Source organism: Balaenoptera ricei, chromosome 3, assembly GCF_028023285.1.
Source record: "Balaenoptera ricei isolate mBalRic1 chromosome 3, mBalRic1.hap2, whole genome shotgun sequence".
NCBI lineage: Eukaryota > Metazoa > Chordata > Mammalia > Artiodactyla > Balaenopteridae > Balaenoptera > Balaenoptera ricei.
This window is the reverse complement of record NC_082641.1, coordinates 134,047,514-134,066,054: the sequence shown is the minus strand read 5'-3', so window position 1 is coordinate 134,066,054 and position 18,541 is coordinate 134,047,514. Positions and strand designations below refer to the sequence as shown.

The window sequence follows — 18,541 nt, the reverse complement described above, 5'->3', positions numbered from 1 at the left end:
ATTCAATACCTTGTAATACTCTATAATGGAAAAGAATCTGAAAAAGGATACATATGTATAACTGAATCACTTTGCTGTACACCTAAAACTAACACATTGTAAATCAACTATACTTCAATTAAAAAAATAAAAAACAAACACCACCAACAACAAAAAACCCAAAAAACAAAACTAGGGATCTAGTTTGTAGAGTTACACTGTCAGACTATGAAACCCCTAGGCTCAGGAACCATCTCCGATATCTTGCCCAGTGCAAGTCAATTTGTAAAGATTTAATTCCCCCAGCGAGAAAGGAAAACAAGCCATTAGTTTAGGGTGCAATGTCTTTATCTTCTTTATCTTCCTCCATTCTCTTTCAGGTTGTATCCTTAGTCATCAGTTTTCATGTGGCCTTCCACAGATCAACGACGACTAGAATATGACCCAGAATCAAGACAAGATGCTCATTTCACTAGTTTGGAAGCAGTTTTAATGGAGATGGAAATGTTTATCAACTCAACACAGGTACCCCAAAATACAAAGCAAAATATCATCTTCAGCTGCATAGCAAATATGATTTAAGAATTTAACATCATTATTTGATCACAAGCGTAAATATAAGTCACCATAAATAAATGTAAATTCATTGTACAAAAATCCCCAACAACTCTTAATACAAATATGGTACATTTGACAGTTTCTGAAACAGAATTTTTTTTAACCTTTTAAAACCTAAGATTTTATTTTTCCTGGTTCTTAGATACACAAAAAATCAAAAGTGGGGGTGGGCAGTAACACCAGGAAGGAAAGAATATTAAACCCTTTCGGTGTTCGTAAATCAATGCTGCTGGTGAGCCAGGGAAATAAATCGTCTCTCCTAAAGGTGAAGACCTCAATTTACTGGGATCAAATCTCTTGAGGATAATGGGATTCTGCCCAGAGGGTCAAATTCAGGGCTATGAATGCAGGGTGGGAGGGGTGGGCTGTTGAAATAGCAATCTCATCCAACAGGTGATCCAAATCTCCGCAAAGCAATGGTCAAGGATTTAGAATGATCTCCAGGACTTAATAGACAGACTTAATCTGAGAGAGTGAGCCAGCTACTGTTCCCAGACAGGAATGAAGACTCGGAAGGCTCTGGAGCTTAGAAATTTTATGTGGGTTTTGAAGGTGAGTTTTACCTGGTGGTTCTCCCATGTGGTGTTAATGCCTCACTTTTGACTTTGGGATACATCTATGGTCATCAAGAAGAAAAAAATGAGAAATCAGAATAGGAAGTGGCAGCTCCAGACAGGAGGATCTGACAGCTTCCACCTTGACTCACTTTCCTTCCCAACAAATATTTTCTTTCATGGCTCAGAGGGAGCTCAAAGCCCAAGGGTAGCAGTGCAGGGGGCCTCTATAGCAGTGGTCCTCAGATTTTCATGTGCAACAGAACAATCCAGCTTGTGGCAAGTGCAGATTTCTTGACCCTGCTCCCAGAGATGTAGAATTAATGGGTGTGAGATGGGGCCCAGGAATCTGCATTAAACGTGCTAATCTCAGGAGGTCCTGATGTATGTGGCCTTTGGACCATACTTTGGCGAGCCCCACCTCTCTCCTCCCTGGTGAGCATGAGTGGGTAACACAAACCTCTTGCTATGGACACTTCTTTGCTCTTGTCACGGGGTTGAAGTGGGCCATGTGGTTAATGGAAACCATTTCCATTCATCTGCCCTGAGGGAGCAGATCATTACTGTTCTATTTTCTCTCTTTCTTTTCCTTCCTGGGCTGGGGGAGAAATATCCGCTGTCTCACTTTATATGTTCTTACAAGCTCAGGGTCACAGATTCCCTTTGATGATGAGGTGCTCTGCAATGAGAAATTCACTTCCCAAAGGCTTCCGTCCTTCTAAACAGTCTCCCCATGCTTGGTAGGAGATTCTGCAGGGAATTTTGGTTCAGTCAGGGAAACGGAAGTAGACACATCCCTGTGAGATATACCCCATACCTCAAAATCTAAGTTAAGGAACATCAAGGAAGTTGACAGCCAAAGATAAAATGTCTCCGGAATCTTTCAGCTTCTAGGACAACAAAAGTTCTGATTCACTAGAACAGGATTCCTCTTTGGGGTATATTTTGGTATTAAAAGCTCGTTGACAAGTATTATTTATATTCCTTACCTCCTTGACCCCATAGATGTTTCTGACTTCTATTAAAATAACCCTTTAATATTTTCTTTCTTGTGACAGTTTTCCTTGCTGAGAGATTCTGTGCCAAGATGTGGCCCCTAATTTGGTCGCTGGCTAGTGCTGTGGGCAGTGCACGCCTGGCCTGTTCAAAGCTGTAGCCCCAGGTGTCCATTACCCTGTCATCTCATCAGCTTGATGGTGAGAGGGTCCTTTATTCACTGAGCAAATGCTTGGTGCTCACTAAGCATTTGCTCAGTGAATAAAGGACCCTCTCACCATCAAGCTGATGAGATGGTCTAATAGCTTTCTGTTTCGGACTATGGAATCCCTGGCTGTGTTCATAAATACTGCTTCTACATAGCGGTCCTGACCATCTTCTTACCCCAATTCTACTCACCCATTACAGTTGTGAATGCATTTCTGAATTCTCTCTAGGAGTGCCCTGAGAGGGGAGTCAGGATGTGGTTTTGGGAGTCCATGGAAGGTCAGAGGCAACACCACAACACCATCTACCACGGTACCGATACCAGGAACCTCGTCTCCCATTCACCATGGCTCTCAGCGCCTGGTCCGAGAGTACTCTCGGTGGTAGAATCCCTGGCGTCCAGGGCAGAAGAAGATGCCATCTTGGGAAGTGGAGGGAGGGAGCCAGAGGAGGTGAAGATGCTAGGAAGTGGACGCATGGCCAGGCTGGCATCTTGGGGCATCACCACACTCTTCTCTCCATCTCTAAGACTTCGGTCCTGGGGGCACGTGGGCATTGGGTTGGAGGTCGCCATCTGAGGAGGAGGTCTTGGGAAGCAACCACAGATGGAGGAGACCACGAGATGGAGAAAGGGTAAAACTAGGGCTCTTAACACAGCTGAGGGAAAAAAAAGTAAAAAAGAAAAAAGCATATACTGCCCTGTTTCTTTTCTTTTCTTTTTTTTTTTTTTCATTTACACTATGGAGAAACCACCATGGAGATGTCGTGGGAGAGCATGCACAGGCCCAGCCCTCAGGAGGTGCAGATGTGTTTGGGGAGATTCTTGTTTGCTTCCAGGTCCATCCCACACACTGTCCAGTCGGACCCTGTTGCAGGCTGGCTGTGGCTTTCTCTCTCCTGCTTCTTCTCCTCCAGGTCGAGGGTTTGCAGGACCTTCCGCCTAGCAGGTGGTGGCCAGGGACTGGTGGATGGGTGGTTGGAAGCAGCGCACATGCTCCACGGTGGAGCTGTCCGTCTCCACGGACTTCATGTACTTGTTCAGGATGGCAAAAACCTCATTGTTCAAGATCTGGTACTTCCTGATCCTGTCTGCCATCTTCTTCAGGGGCTGCAGAAGGACAGGGGACGTGCAGGTTAGGGATGGGAGGAGGGGACAGAGAAATCAAGAGAAAGGGAAGAATTCAGTTGAGGGTGGGGTCCGGGGTCCTGATGCTTCAATGATCATGCCACTCTCTTGCTTAAAGGCCTTCTATGGGTGCCCAGAGCTTGACAGTGAAATGTGAACTTGACCATAAAACGCTTTGAGTTTCAAAACTTACCACAAAGCTGCAGTAATCAAAATAGTGTGGTTCCAGCATGAAGACAGACATATGGACCAATGGAACAGACAGCCCAGATACAAACCCTTTCATATATGGTCAGATGATTTCTGACAAGGGTGCCCACAACATTCAATGGAAAAAGAATGGTCTTCTCAACAGACGGTGCTGGGAAAACTGGATATCCATGAGCAGAAGAAGTTGGATTCTTACTTTACACCATATACAAAACATTAGCTCAAAATGGATTAAAGACCTAAACATGAGAGTGAAAACTATAAAACTCTTAGAAGAAAACAGAGGAAAAGCGTTATGACATTGAGTTTGGCAACGATTTCTTGGATATGACACCAAAGCACAGGTAATAAATAATAAATTGGAATACATCAAAATTAAAAACTTATTTGCATTAAAGGACACTATCAACAGAGTGAAAAGGCGACCCAAAGAATGAAAGAAAACATTTTCAAATCATATATCTGATAAGGGATTAATATCCAGAATATAGAAAGAACACCTGCAATTAAATAACAGCCAAAAACAAAAAAACAAAAAAAAACCAAGCCAAATGACCCAATTAAAAAGCGAGCAAAACACTTGAATAGACATTTCTCCAAAGAAGATAAACAAATAGCCAATAAGCACATGGAAAGATGCTAATATCACTAATTGCTAAGGAAATGTGAAACAAAACCACAATGAGATACCACTTCACACAGATTAAAATGGCTATTTCCAAACATACACAGAAAATAACAAGTGCTGGGGAGGATATACAGAAATTGGAACTCTTGTGCATTGCTGGTGGGAATGTAAAATGGTGTGGTCACAATGGAAAACAGTATGGTGGTCCTCAAAAAATTAAAAACAGAATTACCACATGATCCAGCAATTCCAATTTTAGGTATATACCCAAAAGCAATGAAAGCAGGGTCTTAAACAGTTATTTGTACACTCATGATCACAGCAGCATGATTCACAACAGCCAAAATGCGGGAGCAACTCAAGCGTCCATCGACAGATGAATGGATAAACAAAATGCGGTGTATACATACAATGGAATATTATTCAGCCTTTAAAGGAAGGAAATTCTGACACATGCTACAACATGGTGAGCCTTGAACACATTATGCCGAGTGAGAATTCCACTTATACGAAGTACCTCTAGAGCAGTCAAACTCACAGAGAAAGAAAGTGGAAGGGTGGTTACCAGAGGCTGGGGGGAGGGAGAATGGGGAGTTACTGTTTCCTAGGCACAGAGTTTCAGCTGGGGAAGATGAAAAGTTCTGAAGATGGAGGTGGTGACGGTTGCATAACAAGGTGAGTGAATTTAATGCAGTAGACAGTTAAAGATAGCTAAAACAGCAAATTTTATGTTACGTATGTTCTAGCTCAAAGCAAACAAAAAAACCCGTTCTGAGGCGGCTCCTGCCTCCTTTTCCTCTCAGCTGGTGCTGCAGACCACCCTCTGCTCCAGCCATACATCTTCACGCCTCTGTGCCTTTGCTCTAGCTGCTCCCTCTGCCTAGGACACCCTCCCCATCCTGCACCCCATTGTCTGCCTGGCTATTTGCAGCCGGTCATTCTGGACTTTGCCCAAGCATCGCCTCTAGGGGGAGCCTTCTGAGGCCCCCGCCCAGCCCCTCAGCCTGGTTTAGACAGCCCTTCTCGATGCTCCCGCAGCAGCCTTGCCTACCCCACACACGACAGCGCTCATCCCATCCCCGTGGCTGCACAACTTTCGTGTCCAGTCAGTCAGAGTTTGTGCAGATGACGAAGCAGCATTAGCAGAGTCTGACTGGCACAGGGAAGGTGTGTTTCAGGTCTGGAGGCTGGCCCTGCCCTGCAGGGTGACGTGATTCATCCCAGTGGGCTACGAGCCAGTGACTCAACGGCTTTCTTACGAGAAGGTCACCAGCTGCTGAATGTCTCTGTACCTACCTACCTGCGGTGTGGGGAGCTGGCCTCCGTAAGCAGCTCACCCTCCTCTGCCGACGAAAGGCCTGCTTGCCGGGCCTGGCCCCAACTCCCAGGACCCAGCCACGAGCTGCTTACCACATTCTTAATGATTTCATCCTTCCCGTCCTGCCTCTGTACTTTCAGCAGGTGGTAACAGAAGTCGAACAGGTCGAAGCGACGCTGCTGGCCCAGCAGGACGATGATGGAGCAGCCAGCCCAGTTCAGGCCGTCTCCAAAACACTGCCTGGGAGCGGGAGAGGAAGCAGCTGGAGTGAGAAGCAGGACACGGAGGGGGAAGGGACCCTCATCCTGGACCAGCAGTACAGCTAGTGAGCTGGCTCATCTCTGGGCCAATTCTCTTAATCTGTAGAATGGGTACAAGGGAAGCCGTGAATGTGGACTCATTTGTTCCTGGGACTGTGGTCATATTATAAGCCCTGCTAGCCATAAAGAGGTGTCAGTCTGTCGCCCCACTAATGTAAGAAAAATCAGCTTTGAAGAAGACCAATTTGCAAGAAAATAAATCCAACCAGCCTTTGAGATTTACGTAGCCAGTTAGAATTCTGATGAAGCTCTGTCTAGGCTCTGGAAAGGAACCAGAGGAACACCTGTGAGGGGAAGGGTGGTTTCAAACCAGGAGACCAACTGGCCAGTGTAGGCGGAGAGGGCAGGGACTGGGGCTGGGGGAGGGACACGATGGGGGCATGAACAGATGCTGCTGGTGTGGGGGGCTGCGAGTCCTCTTGGGTCTGGTGAAGCTCAGCCTGCACGCCCCCCAACTCTCAACAGCAACCTGGGCAATCTGGGAGGCCGTGGGGCATCTCTTGGCTGGATCGCTCGTCCTTGAACGCAGCGCAGCCCACTGGGGGGGTTTCCCAGCTTCCCCACCGCTGTTGCGGAAAGTGCAGCTGCTCTGGAAACCGCCTTCCCATCCCACTCCCAGCACCACTCTCTCGGGGAGGCCTCTCTGGCCCCCGTGTGTGTTTCCTCCAGAGCTCCTGGCTCCTGGAGGGCAGGCCTTGTCTGCCCTCTTCACCACTCTGCTCTTGCTGCGTAGCTGGGTGGGTGACGGGAGAAGGGGCTCTGCTTCTGTCTTCTCTGCAAACAGGACTGGGTTCCTCTCAAAGGCACCCCTGTTTTTTAGCAGCAGAGGCCTCAGGAGCAAGGTGGGGCCCACCTTCCGCCAGGGGAGCCCGTCTCTGCTCTACGACCCCTGGAGCTCTGCTGGGGTGGGCGGTGAGTGGGCAGTGAGGTCTTAATACCAAGCCCTCACCAGGGTTCCCCCCCTGTCCCTTCCATCGGCCCAGCTTCTACTCCCGTGAAGACGGGCCCTGAGAGGTCCAAAGCCCCAAGGCGCACACACTCCATGTCTGTCTTCAACTACTTGGAGCCTTGCCAGTGGGGTCCCCTTCTCCCCTCTAAGAGCTGAATCCTAAGCAGTGTTCCAGCTCAGCTGTTGTCTGTGAATTAAACTCCTATAATCCACTTGTCTCTCTTCATGGGCATCTGTTGTCCTTCCTGCCCTCGCTGCCAAGGGACCTCATTCGATGCACCTTATATCTATTTTCTAGTCTTCTCTTGGCCCTGTCAACCCCACATACCAGGAACTGTCTACTTTTGCTCTGCACAGATGCATGTCCAGCACCTAGAACCCTGACCGACGTAAAGCACGTGCTCAACAAACCGTTGTCGGACAATCCCGCCCCTGCCCTCCTTTCTGGCTGAGCTCTGGCTGCCTGATGGCTCTTCGGGTGGGAGATGAACAGGTTGGGGGGTGACCCCGCCTCCCCTGGGGCTACTCACTCAGCCGTGAACTCGTTGGTCCCCACGGGGATGCAGTAGACGAACTGCATGGCACTCCACAGCCGGTGGAACTCCACGCACTCGTCGACGTGCATGACGCCGTTGGTGGGCGGGGGGCCCCGCCAGATGGGGTCCTGCAGGTAGCTCCGGATGCGGGTCAGGATGACCTCGAACATAGACAGGCCGCAGCACAGCCGCTCCTTGGTCAGCAGGTCGCCCTCCCGAGCGATGGCGATTTGCTGGGAACGGGAGGGTACATAAACCTGCCAATCACATCTCAGACCCCACTTTCTACCTCTCACCCGATATTCCCGAACCCCAGAGCTGGCTGCATCTGTAATTCAGTCACCAGAACTGAGGTCTTGCCCAGAGCAGGGCACTAAACTTTATAAACCTGAGTTCAATCGCAGGGGGAAGTCTTGGGGTAAGTAAAATCGAGGAGCCATCGCTAGAGGAATAGTATAAAAAAATTTCAATCCACCTGTATAATGAAATGCTAGGTAGCCTTTGAAAAGACTGAGATGATGCTACTACTAGTACTATTGTTACTACGGTACTGTTACTACTACTAGCACACACTCAGTGTGTGTGTAATACACCAGGCCCTGTTCTATGCATTCGTTAAGTACTTACCTTATTTACTCCTTACATAAACCCCATGAAGAAGATGCCATTATTATCCCCATTTTATTGAAGAAGAAACTGAGGTTCAGAGAGGCAGTCAGTGAGTGGAAAAGTTGGGATTTGAATCCTAGTAGTCTAGATCTGTGGATTAAATTGTTAAGTGAATAGAGCAAATTGCAGAAGAGGACATATACTACAATCCTATTAAAAGACATCAGTAACACAATCCCACAGACACACACACAAAACTGTACGCATGTATGTGTGTGTGGGGGTGGTGAGAGTGTAAAACATTCTAGAAGGATTAACATCACTTGTGGGAACAGATGGGCTTGGAGAAGCAGGTGGGGTTTTCACTTTTTACTATAAATACTTCTGTACAGTTGAATGTGCTACAATAAGCATATGTTACTCTTAAAAATTTGTCGCTGATTTTACAGATTATTCCTCCCGTTAGAAGTTCTCTGACCACTGTTAACAATCTTTCTTAATAATTTAAACTGGCTTCTCATATGGCATCTGGTTACTACATCTCTAATAATCAGCAGGCTAGACTAGTACTTCAAAACACATTACCGTCTGCAGGAGTAGAAAATATCTAGGGGTAGAGGTCTCAAAGCCATGTGCAAAGATAATAGATATTAACATCTAAGGTCAAAGTACAATCTCCAAATCTAGGGACAAAGCTTAAGAGGGCCGGCTTCTGAGACAGAGAGGTCCACAGGGCACTCCTGGGATCAGCTTCCCAGAGGGCGGGCCCGCCCGAGAGCTCAGTGTACAGTGTGGCTGGGTGGAGTCGGCCTGCCTGCTCCCTGCACGCTCTCCACACCCTACAGCCCCTAGAAAGAGGGCAGCCTCAATTAAATTAATCCATGGAGGGAAGTAAATCAGGAAACACCAGTGCTGGAGCCTGTGAGGAATGTGGGTCAGCAGTGTAGTTGTGATGACAGCTATAAACTGAAAGAAGTCTAGGACGAAAAACGTGAATTGGGGAAGAAGAGTTTGACGACCTGTGTTTCGAACACAAGAGGGAACCCTGATTCACGGTGACTCATCTTGATTCTGGTGGCAGAGAAAGATCGCTCCAGCGCAGAGAAGCTGCCACAGATAGCTAGAAATACTTCTTTTCAAAAACCCTGACCCCAGTGCTTGACTCTGTTCTCACCAGGCAACTCCCTGTGGTAGTATCTGGACCTTGACAGGGCTCTCCACTTTACATTATTATTATTTTTTTTTAAATTTTATTTATTTATTTATGTATTTTTGGCTGTGTTGGGTCTTCGTTTCTGTGAGAGGGCTCTCTGTAGTTGCGGCGAGTGGGGGCCGTTCTTCATCACGGTGCGCGGGCCTCTCACTATCGCGGCCTCTCTTGTTGCGGAGCACAGGCTCCAGACGCGCAGGCTCAGTAGTTGTGGCTCACGGGCCTAGTTGCTCCGTGGCATGTGGGATCTTCCCAGACCAGGGCTCGAACCCGTGTCCCCTGCATTGGCAGGCAGATTCTCAACCACTGCGCCACCAGGGAAGCCCAGGGCTCTCCACTTTAGAAAGAGTGCCTGGTACAGCGAAGACGCTCAGTAAATAAAGAACCCACGTTTGTTCTCGAGTCATGAATATTCTCCTTCAGAAACTAATACAGAGAGCTCTGGCTTACTAGTTAATCTCCTGTGCATTTAGTTAGTCTGTATCAGTCCTCAGGGCCTGACAACTGTGGGAGGATCTAAAGAATTAGCAACAGGGTTTATAAACCTGCAGACAGACTTGGAACCCTAACGATCCCCCAACCAGAGCCAACCAAAGGGCCTTGACGGAAATGGTTAGGGGCTTTGTCCCTTTCCTGAAAACCTGTTTACCTTTATGGGTTTTCCTATGAGCTACAAGAGTAAAATCTGGAAAAAAAATTGTAAAAATGTTATAAGAAAATAAAAATCTCCCATAAATCCCATCACCCACAGATAAGCTTTCTTAAAATACTTATGTATGATTTATTTGTGTTTATGTATGTGAGCGTGTATATGTATCTATTTAAACACAATTTGGGTCACACTATCTACATTGTTTTTTTCTCTTAAGATATTGGTACTAAAAAAATAATTTCCTTTAGTATCTTCAGTAATATGGTTTTTTAATGGCTACATAAAATGGCCATTGTCATACGTCATTTATTTAGTTCTCTATTCCTGTTGGTTATTTTAAATTGTTCACAAGTTTTCATCATTATAGACAACTCATAAGTAATTATCCTTATATATTACACTTTTTGAGCTTATCTCTGGTTATCTTCTTAGGATAAAATCCTAGAAGTAAAACTATTCAGTCAAAAAGTATAAGTAGTTTTAAAAGGCTTTTGCTACATGGTGACAAACTAGTCCCAAGAAAAGCTGAAGCACTGTACACGTGTCTGTGTCAAGTCTGTTCCTTGTGCCTTTACCAGTACTTCATTATCATGAAGAAAAGTTCTTAGCCAACTTGCGAAATGAAGAGCTATATCCTTCTCTTTCACATTTCATTGATTACTGGTAAAGCAGAACACGTTTTCTCCTGCTTGTTGGCATTTATATTTCTTATGCTGTGAGTTTTCTTTCATGCTCTTTTTTCTTTCTTTTTGTTTTTAATTATTTATTTATTTATTTTTGGCTGCATTGGGTCTTCGTTGCCGCGTGTGGGCTTTCTCTAGTTGCGGTGAGTGGGGTCTACTCTTCGTTGTGGTGCGTGGGCTTCTCATTGTGGTGGCTTCTCTTGTTGCAGAGCACGGGCTCTAGGCACTCAGGGTTCAGTAGTTGTGGCACGCGGAATCAGTAGTTGTGGCTCTCGGGCTCTAGAGCACAGGGTCAGTAGCTGTGGCGCACGGGCTTAGTTGCTCCATGGCATATGGGATCTTCCTGGACCAGGGCTCAAACCCGTGTCCCCTGCATTGGCAGGTGTATTCTTAACCACTGCGCCACCAGGGAAGCCCTCTTTTTTCTTTTGATATGAGTGTCCTTCTAATCTGAAAAAGTGCACTAAAAATTGTTTGTTGCATATACCCTCAATCTGTGACTTGGTGTTTCATATATATATATATATATATATATATATATATATATATATATATATATATATATATATATATACACACTATGTGTGTATGTGTGTGTTTAACATAAATTTTAGCCATTTCTGTTCCACTCAGCGGGGAATTTTTTTCTCTCTCTTTCTGCCATTCTTTTCTGAGTTAACAAGGGTATAGAAAAAGCATCTGTGAAATCATGTGGAAACATATTTCTGCATGGAGTACTTTGATTACATTTAGGATACTTTGGAGAAAAATATCTCCATTCTCGCTCTTTCCTTTCTGGTTTTTAGAAGCTTTTTACTTATTTGTTTATCATAATAATTGTGAAAGGTAGCTCAGCTAAAAAGACAAAACAGCTATTCACCCATTTTATAGATGGGAAAACAAAGACCAAGGTATTAAATGTCTAGCACTAGATTATGCAACAATTCAGGGGTAAAGCTGGAAAGAGGAGTCCTTCAACTCCCTGACAGAACATTCTATTCATGATAGCACTGGGCAACAAACCAGGTCACCTCAATTTTTCCTAGAAACAAATAAAAGCAATGCAATATAGTTAAACTCTCCCAACATTAAACATGTAGCAGAATTTCCCTGTCACCGACCTAGAAGTTATGTGAGTTCCCTGAACTCCAGCAAGCTTGGAAGTTAATATTTAAAAAATGTTTCTTTGGTCTATAGGAGGACTAAGTTTGGGACTATTCCTTAAGGGTTGGGAGACTTATAAAACTGGCATTTCCTCTCCGGCAGAATGTCTAGGCTTTTGTTTGTTAAATATCAGCATTTGACAAATTGAGATTTCTATCAGTCCCAAGGAAATAGTGTTCATCAGAACAGGGAAGGAATTCACAGACTTCTAAGTGGAAACACATGCCGAAGCCTGGGTGTGAGAGGCCAGATTCTTGCAGGATGACACCAACAGTGGAGCAGACACATTTATATGTCGCTGGCTTGGGGGATTTCTCCCTAGAAGGCAATCTTTAGAGGATCTCCTGTGTTCAGCCCCGGAAGGCCAAAAAAGAAAATGTGCATATTTCACAGTATCTACATTCTCTCTGTGGTGACTAAAGAACCCAAATGTCACTAAATGTTTAGTCACTGTTTTCAGTAGGAGGTGGGTGGCCTGCAGGGGGTCTGGCTGGGGCTGCTCATCAGTGTGACACCTGGGCAGATGGGGCCCTGTCATGGGCTCCAACACTTGCCATGTTTTTCGAGAGAAGAGGCTGCCTTCCGCCCTCTGCGGAGGATGAGAGTTTTTCTGATTCATGAGCTTTTGTGATAACAGGAGAGAGGACCTTAGGGATGCTAGTCCAAGAGCGGATCTGAATCCTAAACCTTTTAAACAGTCGGTTTTGGGTTTTGTCGAACCAAACAAGCCATACTGGCTTGTCTTGCTGCAGTGCCCTGTTTTCTCTTCTTCCTGAATTCCTACCCTGATCCGTGCCCTGCCCCACCACCAAATGCTTGATTCAACTTGAATCAACTTGAAAGGAGACAGCACATGCTTTTTGTTTCATCCCTTCCCCCCCACAAAGTGTCTTCTTTCCTGACTGCCTGCATGGTTTGTGAGTTCTCCAAAGGCAGGGGTCCTGTTTTACGCATCTCCATGTACAGGTTGAGTTTTGTAAAAATGAGTTTTAATTACAGAATTAACATCTGAGCTCATTCACCTTCAAAAATATTAGAACATTACGGAAAAAGCTGCCTTCTTTTATCTCCCCACCCATCTCTGTCCCTTTCATCTTTCTTCAGAGGTTGCCACCATTATGAACTGGGTGTTTTTCATTTCCTAGGAAATTTTACTTAATATGGTTTTTTGATATGTGTTTAAAAAAATACAAATAGCATCATACTCCATGACCTGTAGTGCAACTTGCTTTATTCACCTAACCATGTGTTTATGGTCTGTCCACACTGATGCATCTAGATCTGATTTTTTTTCTTTTCATTATTATGTAGCAGGTATTCATCATTTAAATGATTTTACCACATTTTATTTAGTCAACACTCTACTGATTGACATTTAGGTTGTCTCCAGTTTTTTGCTTTAAGAAACAATGCTGTGGTAAACATCTTGGGTTCCTGTAAGAGTTTTTTTTTAGCAAAGATACCCAGAGATGAACTGCCGGTTCACAGGGTGTGCAGTTCTAATTCTGAGAGATAACTCAGCAGAATTCTTAATACCTAACGGGGAGTAACAGATACTTGTCTGACTTCCTTCTTTCTTGGCAGGATAGATGATACAGGGTGCAGGCCTGAGAGGCAGCAAAACTCATTCCAGACCTGCCCTTGCCACTAACAGGCTGTGTGCTGTCAGACTTTCTGTTTCTCTCTCTGGGCCTCAGTTTCCCCATCTGTACAATGAGGAGGTGGGACCAAATGCTCTCTCTCCCTCTAAAGTTCCTTTTGGTTCTCCGAGTCCATGATAGGAGGATCGTACCTGAGGGGTCCCCAGCCGCTCTATCAGAGGGACCAGGTGAAGTGGCGCGTACTTGGCTTCCAGGCGTTTCATCCGGACCTCCAAACGCTCCCCCTCTGCAAAAGGAACAGTAGGCAGAAAATGAGATTCAGGGCACACCGGGGGAAATGGGGAAGGAAGAGCTCTCAGAGGACCTGGTGACGTATTTGTATTCCAGTACTTGGATGGAGCGTGTGGAACTGTTTTCCCTGGTTCTGGCAAGTGTGGTCAGGACTTGCTACAAGGAAAATGTTCTATTATCTGTGCCCAACAGTGGAATCATCTACCTCATGGGGTGGTAAGCTCCCCATCACTTGAAGGATTTAGACCAAGCTAGACAGCAACTTACTAGGGATGTTCTAGAAGGACCAAGGCCTGGAGCATCCTTTCCAATTCTGTGACTACCCAATAGCTGTCCAAAGCTCTCACCTTCTCCATTTCTGACCGCACATCTGAGTTTACTGGGATTAAGTGAGCGTGAGGTGCAAATTCAAACTGGCCACTTAGCTGCTGTCAGTGGTTTCCTACCTTTGATGTAGACTCTAGGCAAGATGTTTTGGAAGGGTGCAGCATGGAGCAAATCACAGACTTCCTCCTGAGACTGAAAAGAGAGAAGGAGGGAAAGAAAGAGAAAACCATTGTTATTTTAAACCAGGAAGAATTTTCATTACTAAAAGCTTGAACACTGGAGTCAGCCAGACCTGGGTTCAAATCCTAACACTTCTACTTAACCAGCTGTGGGATCTTAAGCACGTTGCTTAACCTCTCTGAGCCTATTCATTTATCTGCAAAATGAGGATGAGAACAGTACCTATTTTAATGGGTTACTGTGAGGATGAAGTGAGAGAATGTATAGCCTCATAGCACAGACATAATGAGTGTGCAGTATATTTTCATTACAATCTTATAAGGAATTTGTTCAAAGAATTCAAAGTGGCAGTGGGATCAAATAGAGATAGATCAAATAGAGATGATAGACCCAGACTATGTTCATCTGGTTGGCTGTGAGGCCTAGGGGCTCAACGCAGGTAGCTAGACCAATCCTCCAATCCAGTAATGCAGGGTGCCTCTGTGTGAAGGCCTGGGTCTGGCTGCTTTTCTCCACCCCAGACTCCAAATGGTGAGAGAAGAGGGACTAGGACCCAGACAGGTTTTGATGGGGACTATTTATGCATAAAAGTAAGCTAAAAGCAAATGCGTACTACAAAGGTTGGAGGGGAAAGTTTGGGGGAGGGCAGGCCTGGAAGATATGGTCAAATGGGCTTACTGTCCCGGGACCAGCTCATGATCACTGGATTGCAGTGATGGGGAAGGGGACCTATACGAGCCACCCTCCATGGGTCTTGGTTTCTATTCTTTAAACTGTGGGGATCTGGATTAGGTAAGATCCAGCCTTCATTCAACTCTGATACTCTTGTATTCTAAAGAATCTTGAGAAAATCAGGATTGTGAGGGCCCTTGGCTTTCTTAACCAGGCATGGGTAGAACGTGGCCATCCTGGAAATCTAGCAGGCCAGCTGCTCAAGAAAGAAACCCCTCAACTCCCTCAGTCTTTGAAGTGAGGATGACAGAAGGAGGACAACTGAACTCTCCAGAGAGACCTGCGTGATCTGACTGTAATTTACAGTTTCTTAGCCAGAGGGGAAATTTCCTCACTTTCTTAATTAATCTGTTCCTTCCCAAACCAGTAAATCAAGTAACTTGGTCTTTATTGCTGTCTAAGCTTAGACCCTTTGATTCATCATATAATCTGAAAACTTGCCTACTGATTATTCAGCCTACTCTTACATTCATTAATATGGTGAATTATATGGATTGATTTTTTTTTTAATTTTTAAAATTTATTTTTGGCTGCGTTGGGTCTTCATTGCTGCGCGTGGGCTTTCTCTAGTTGCGGCGAGCGGGGGCTACTCTTCATTGCGGTGCGCAGGCTTCTCATTGCCGTGGCTTCTCTTGTTGTGCAGCACAGGCTCTAGGCATGTGGGCTTCAGTAGCTGTGCTGTGCTGGCTCAGTAGCTGTGGCACACAGGCTTAGTTGCTCCGCGGCATGTGGGATCTTCCCGGACTAGGGCTCGAACCTGTGTCCCCTGCATTGGCAGGTGGATTCTTAATCACTGCGCCACCAGGAAAGTCCCTATATGGATTGATTTTTGAATGATGAACCAGCCTTGCATTCTTGGGGTAAACTTCACTTGGTTGTGATGCATTATTCTTCTTAAGTATTGGTGGATTTTATTTGCTAATATTTTGTTGGGGATTTTTACTCTATATCCATTAGAGACATTGATTTGGAGTTTTCAAGTGTCATTGGTGTTGGTATTAGGGAAATGCCGACCTCATAAGTTGGAAAGAGTTCTCCTCTTTTCTATTTTCTGGAATTGTTATGATTTCTTCCTTAAATTTTTGGTAGAATTCACAAGGGAAACCAGCTGTATCTGGAGTTTTCTTTGTTGGAAGTCTTTTTTTGTTTTTTAACTAGGTATACAATTTCTTTAGCACATATAGTACTGCTCAGGTTATCGATTTTTTTTAAGTGAGTTTTGGGGTTTTCTGTGACTCAAAGACTTGATTCCTTTCATCTAAGTTCAAGTTATGGGCATAGGGTTGCTTGTAGTATGCCTTTATTATCCTTGTGATGTCTGTGAGATCTATAGTGATATCCCTATTTCATACCTGATACTGGTAATTTGTGTCTTCTCTTTTTTTTTTCTTGGTCTAGCTAGAGGTTTATCAATTTTATTGATTTTTTTTCCCCCAAAGAATCAGCTTTTACTTTCATTTATATTTCCCTATAGTGTTTCTGCTTTCAATGTTGCTGATTTCTGTTCTTATCTTTATTATGTCCATTCTTCTGATTGCTTTGGGTTTAATTTGTTTTTCTTTCTCCAGTTTCTTATGGTGGAAGCCTAGATTACTGATTGAACACCTTACTCTTTCTTAATATACTGTAACATTTAGGCTATGCTTCAATACCTCCAGTAATCAAGAGCTCGGTACTTCTGGAGGCAGCCCAACCCATTTTTGAACAATTCTAATGGTTAGAAAGTTTTAAACCAAGGCAGCCTCCCAGTAGTTTCCATTCAAGATCCTTGTTCTGCCCTTTAGAGTATTACTGAATGTGTTTTTCTAGCCAGATTCTTCAGCCACCCTTCCATCTTTCTCCTCCTTTCAGGGCCGAGCACCTTACAAGAGCTTTCTACCTCTCTCTCCATTTCCCAGTCTTCACTTCCCTTCACAGCAAACAAAAATGTCATGCCCAGCTATAACACGCCATGGTAATGGCTCTGGCAAAGATTACTGAAGGCTGCTGTGTCACCAAGTTCAACGGATACCTTTCAGTCCTCGTACTATGGCATCTCTAATGTATTAGGCACTGTCTTCCCTCAGTTACTATGACAATGAGTTCTGTGGTTTCCATTATTTTGATTTCTCCTTTTTAGATTCTTTTGCAGGTTTGGCTTCTAACCATCCTTTAAACGTTGGTTTTCTCCAAGGTCCCTCTTTCTTTATTTCTCCTCACTTCATTTTACCTACTTTGTCTCACCTACTGCCATGTCTACAAGCACTGCCTTTGATTCACCAGCTCTGTATTTCCAGCCAGGCTTCTCTTTCAAGCTCCAGACTTGGATATCTACCTCCTTACTGGATATTTCCACTGGATATTCCACAGCTACACATTTCTAAAGCTGACCTTCTTCTCCCCTTCTTATCTGAGGTTCCTTTGCTCCCAGAATGGCACAATAATCTCCTCACCTGCCCAAGTCTAAAACCCGGGGTTCATTTTTCGTCTCTCTTCCTCATGTCCCATGACCAGTAAGTCCTCATGTCTTAGATTCTCTCCACACTTCTCCACATTGACCACAACACTATGAGCTCCTTAAGGGTAGGGATGCCACTTCTATTTTTACCTTTTATCCCCAGTGCCTAGGACATAATAGTCTCTCAATAGTTATTTATTAATGAATGAATATTTGTTATCTCATGTTTCTTAGATGAATAAATGAATTTTTTTATCCACATGACTATCCTCCATATATGAGAATACTATTACATCCATTCATCCAACAAACATTTATTGAGTACCAGGCATTGTTCTAGGCTTTGCAGATATGATGTTGAATGAGATCTCTGTACTCATGTAAATTACATTGTAGTTGAGAGAGATAAAAAGAAGTAAACAAACCAGAAAACTTCAGATAGTGGTAAGACACAATAGGGTAGGCTACAGAGTGACTGGGAGTGGGGAAGGGACTACTTCAGAGAGGGTGGTTAGGGGAAACCTTTTTGAGGGGATAGATATTTAAGTAGAGAATGTAATAAAGAAAGAGCCAGCCATGTAGATATGAGGTAAGTGCAATGGCCCTGGGGCAGAGAGTAAGTTGGAGTATAGTGACGCAGGTAGTCATAGTACGGTCTTAGTTCCTAACAGAAGGGAGGGACCAGATCATACGAGGTCTCATAGTATGGTATGAAGTCTGGAATTTAAGTGCAATGAGGAATTACACAAGTATTCCAAGCAGAGGATTGGTACACATAGCCCTACTGCCAAGTTTCCTTATCTTTCTTGTTTACTTTTCTTCCAAAAATTTCAGTTGCTCCTAGAAATGTCTTCTTACTAGGAAAGTTGCCCCCTTGCATGAATATCAACTTTCTATTTTGTTAATGTGAATAAAACTGACCTTAGAAGCCACCTTAGAGGATGGAGAAAGGGGAAGAAGGTTCTGGGCTCTCTACAACAAGACCAATGTTGTTGCTTTATTCATTTTACATGATGAGCTTCCACTCCAGATTTCCTTGGGGGAGACAGGAGTGTTCCATTTACCCCACCTCCGCACCCTGCGCCTCCCCCTCGAGTTTGCAACCTGCAGGACCAGAGGTTCTTTGGGGGTGCTTCCTGTTGGCATGCTTCCTGTGTATCCTCTACCTTGTAATGCCATTTGTTACTGAAGGTGAAGAAAGAGAAGGATGTGGT

The 18,541-nt window shown here is 44.6% G+C and overlaps 1 protein-coding gene across 2 annotated transcripts in view; it reads right to left on the bottom strand.

Annotated features, from left to right (window-relative positions):
* Nucleotides 1-452: 452 nt before the first annotated feature.
* The window catches only part of CYFIP2 (cytoplasmic FMR1 interacting protein 2), a 135,554-nt gene continuing 117,465 nt past the window's right edge, over nucleotides 453-18,541 (bottom strand). For both annotated transcript variants that reach the window (XM_059917585.1, XM_059917586.1), the window contains exons 27-31: nucleotides 14,098-14,170; nucleotides 13,552-13,646; nucleotides 7,436-7,674; nucleotides 5,729-5,876; nucleotides 453-3,462 (exon numbers count right to left, since the gene is read on the bottom strand). In XM_059917585.1, the coding sequence (XP_059773568.1) occupies nucleotides 3,295-3,462; nucleotides 5,729-5,876; nucleotides 7,436-7,674; nucleotides 13,552-13,646; nucleotides 14,098-14,170 (723 nt within the window). In that variant the 3' untranslated portion in view covers nucleotides 453-3,294. The remainder of the gene's footprint in view (nucleotides 3,463-5,728; nucleotides 5,877-7,435; nucleotides 7,675-13,551; nucleotides 13,647-14,097; nucleotides 14,171-18,541) is intronic.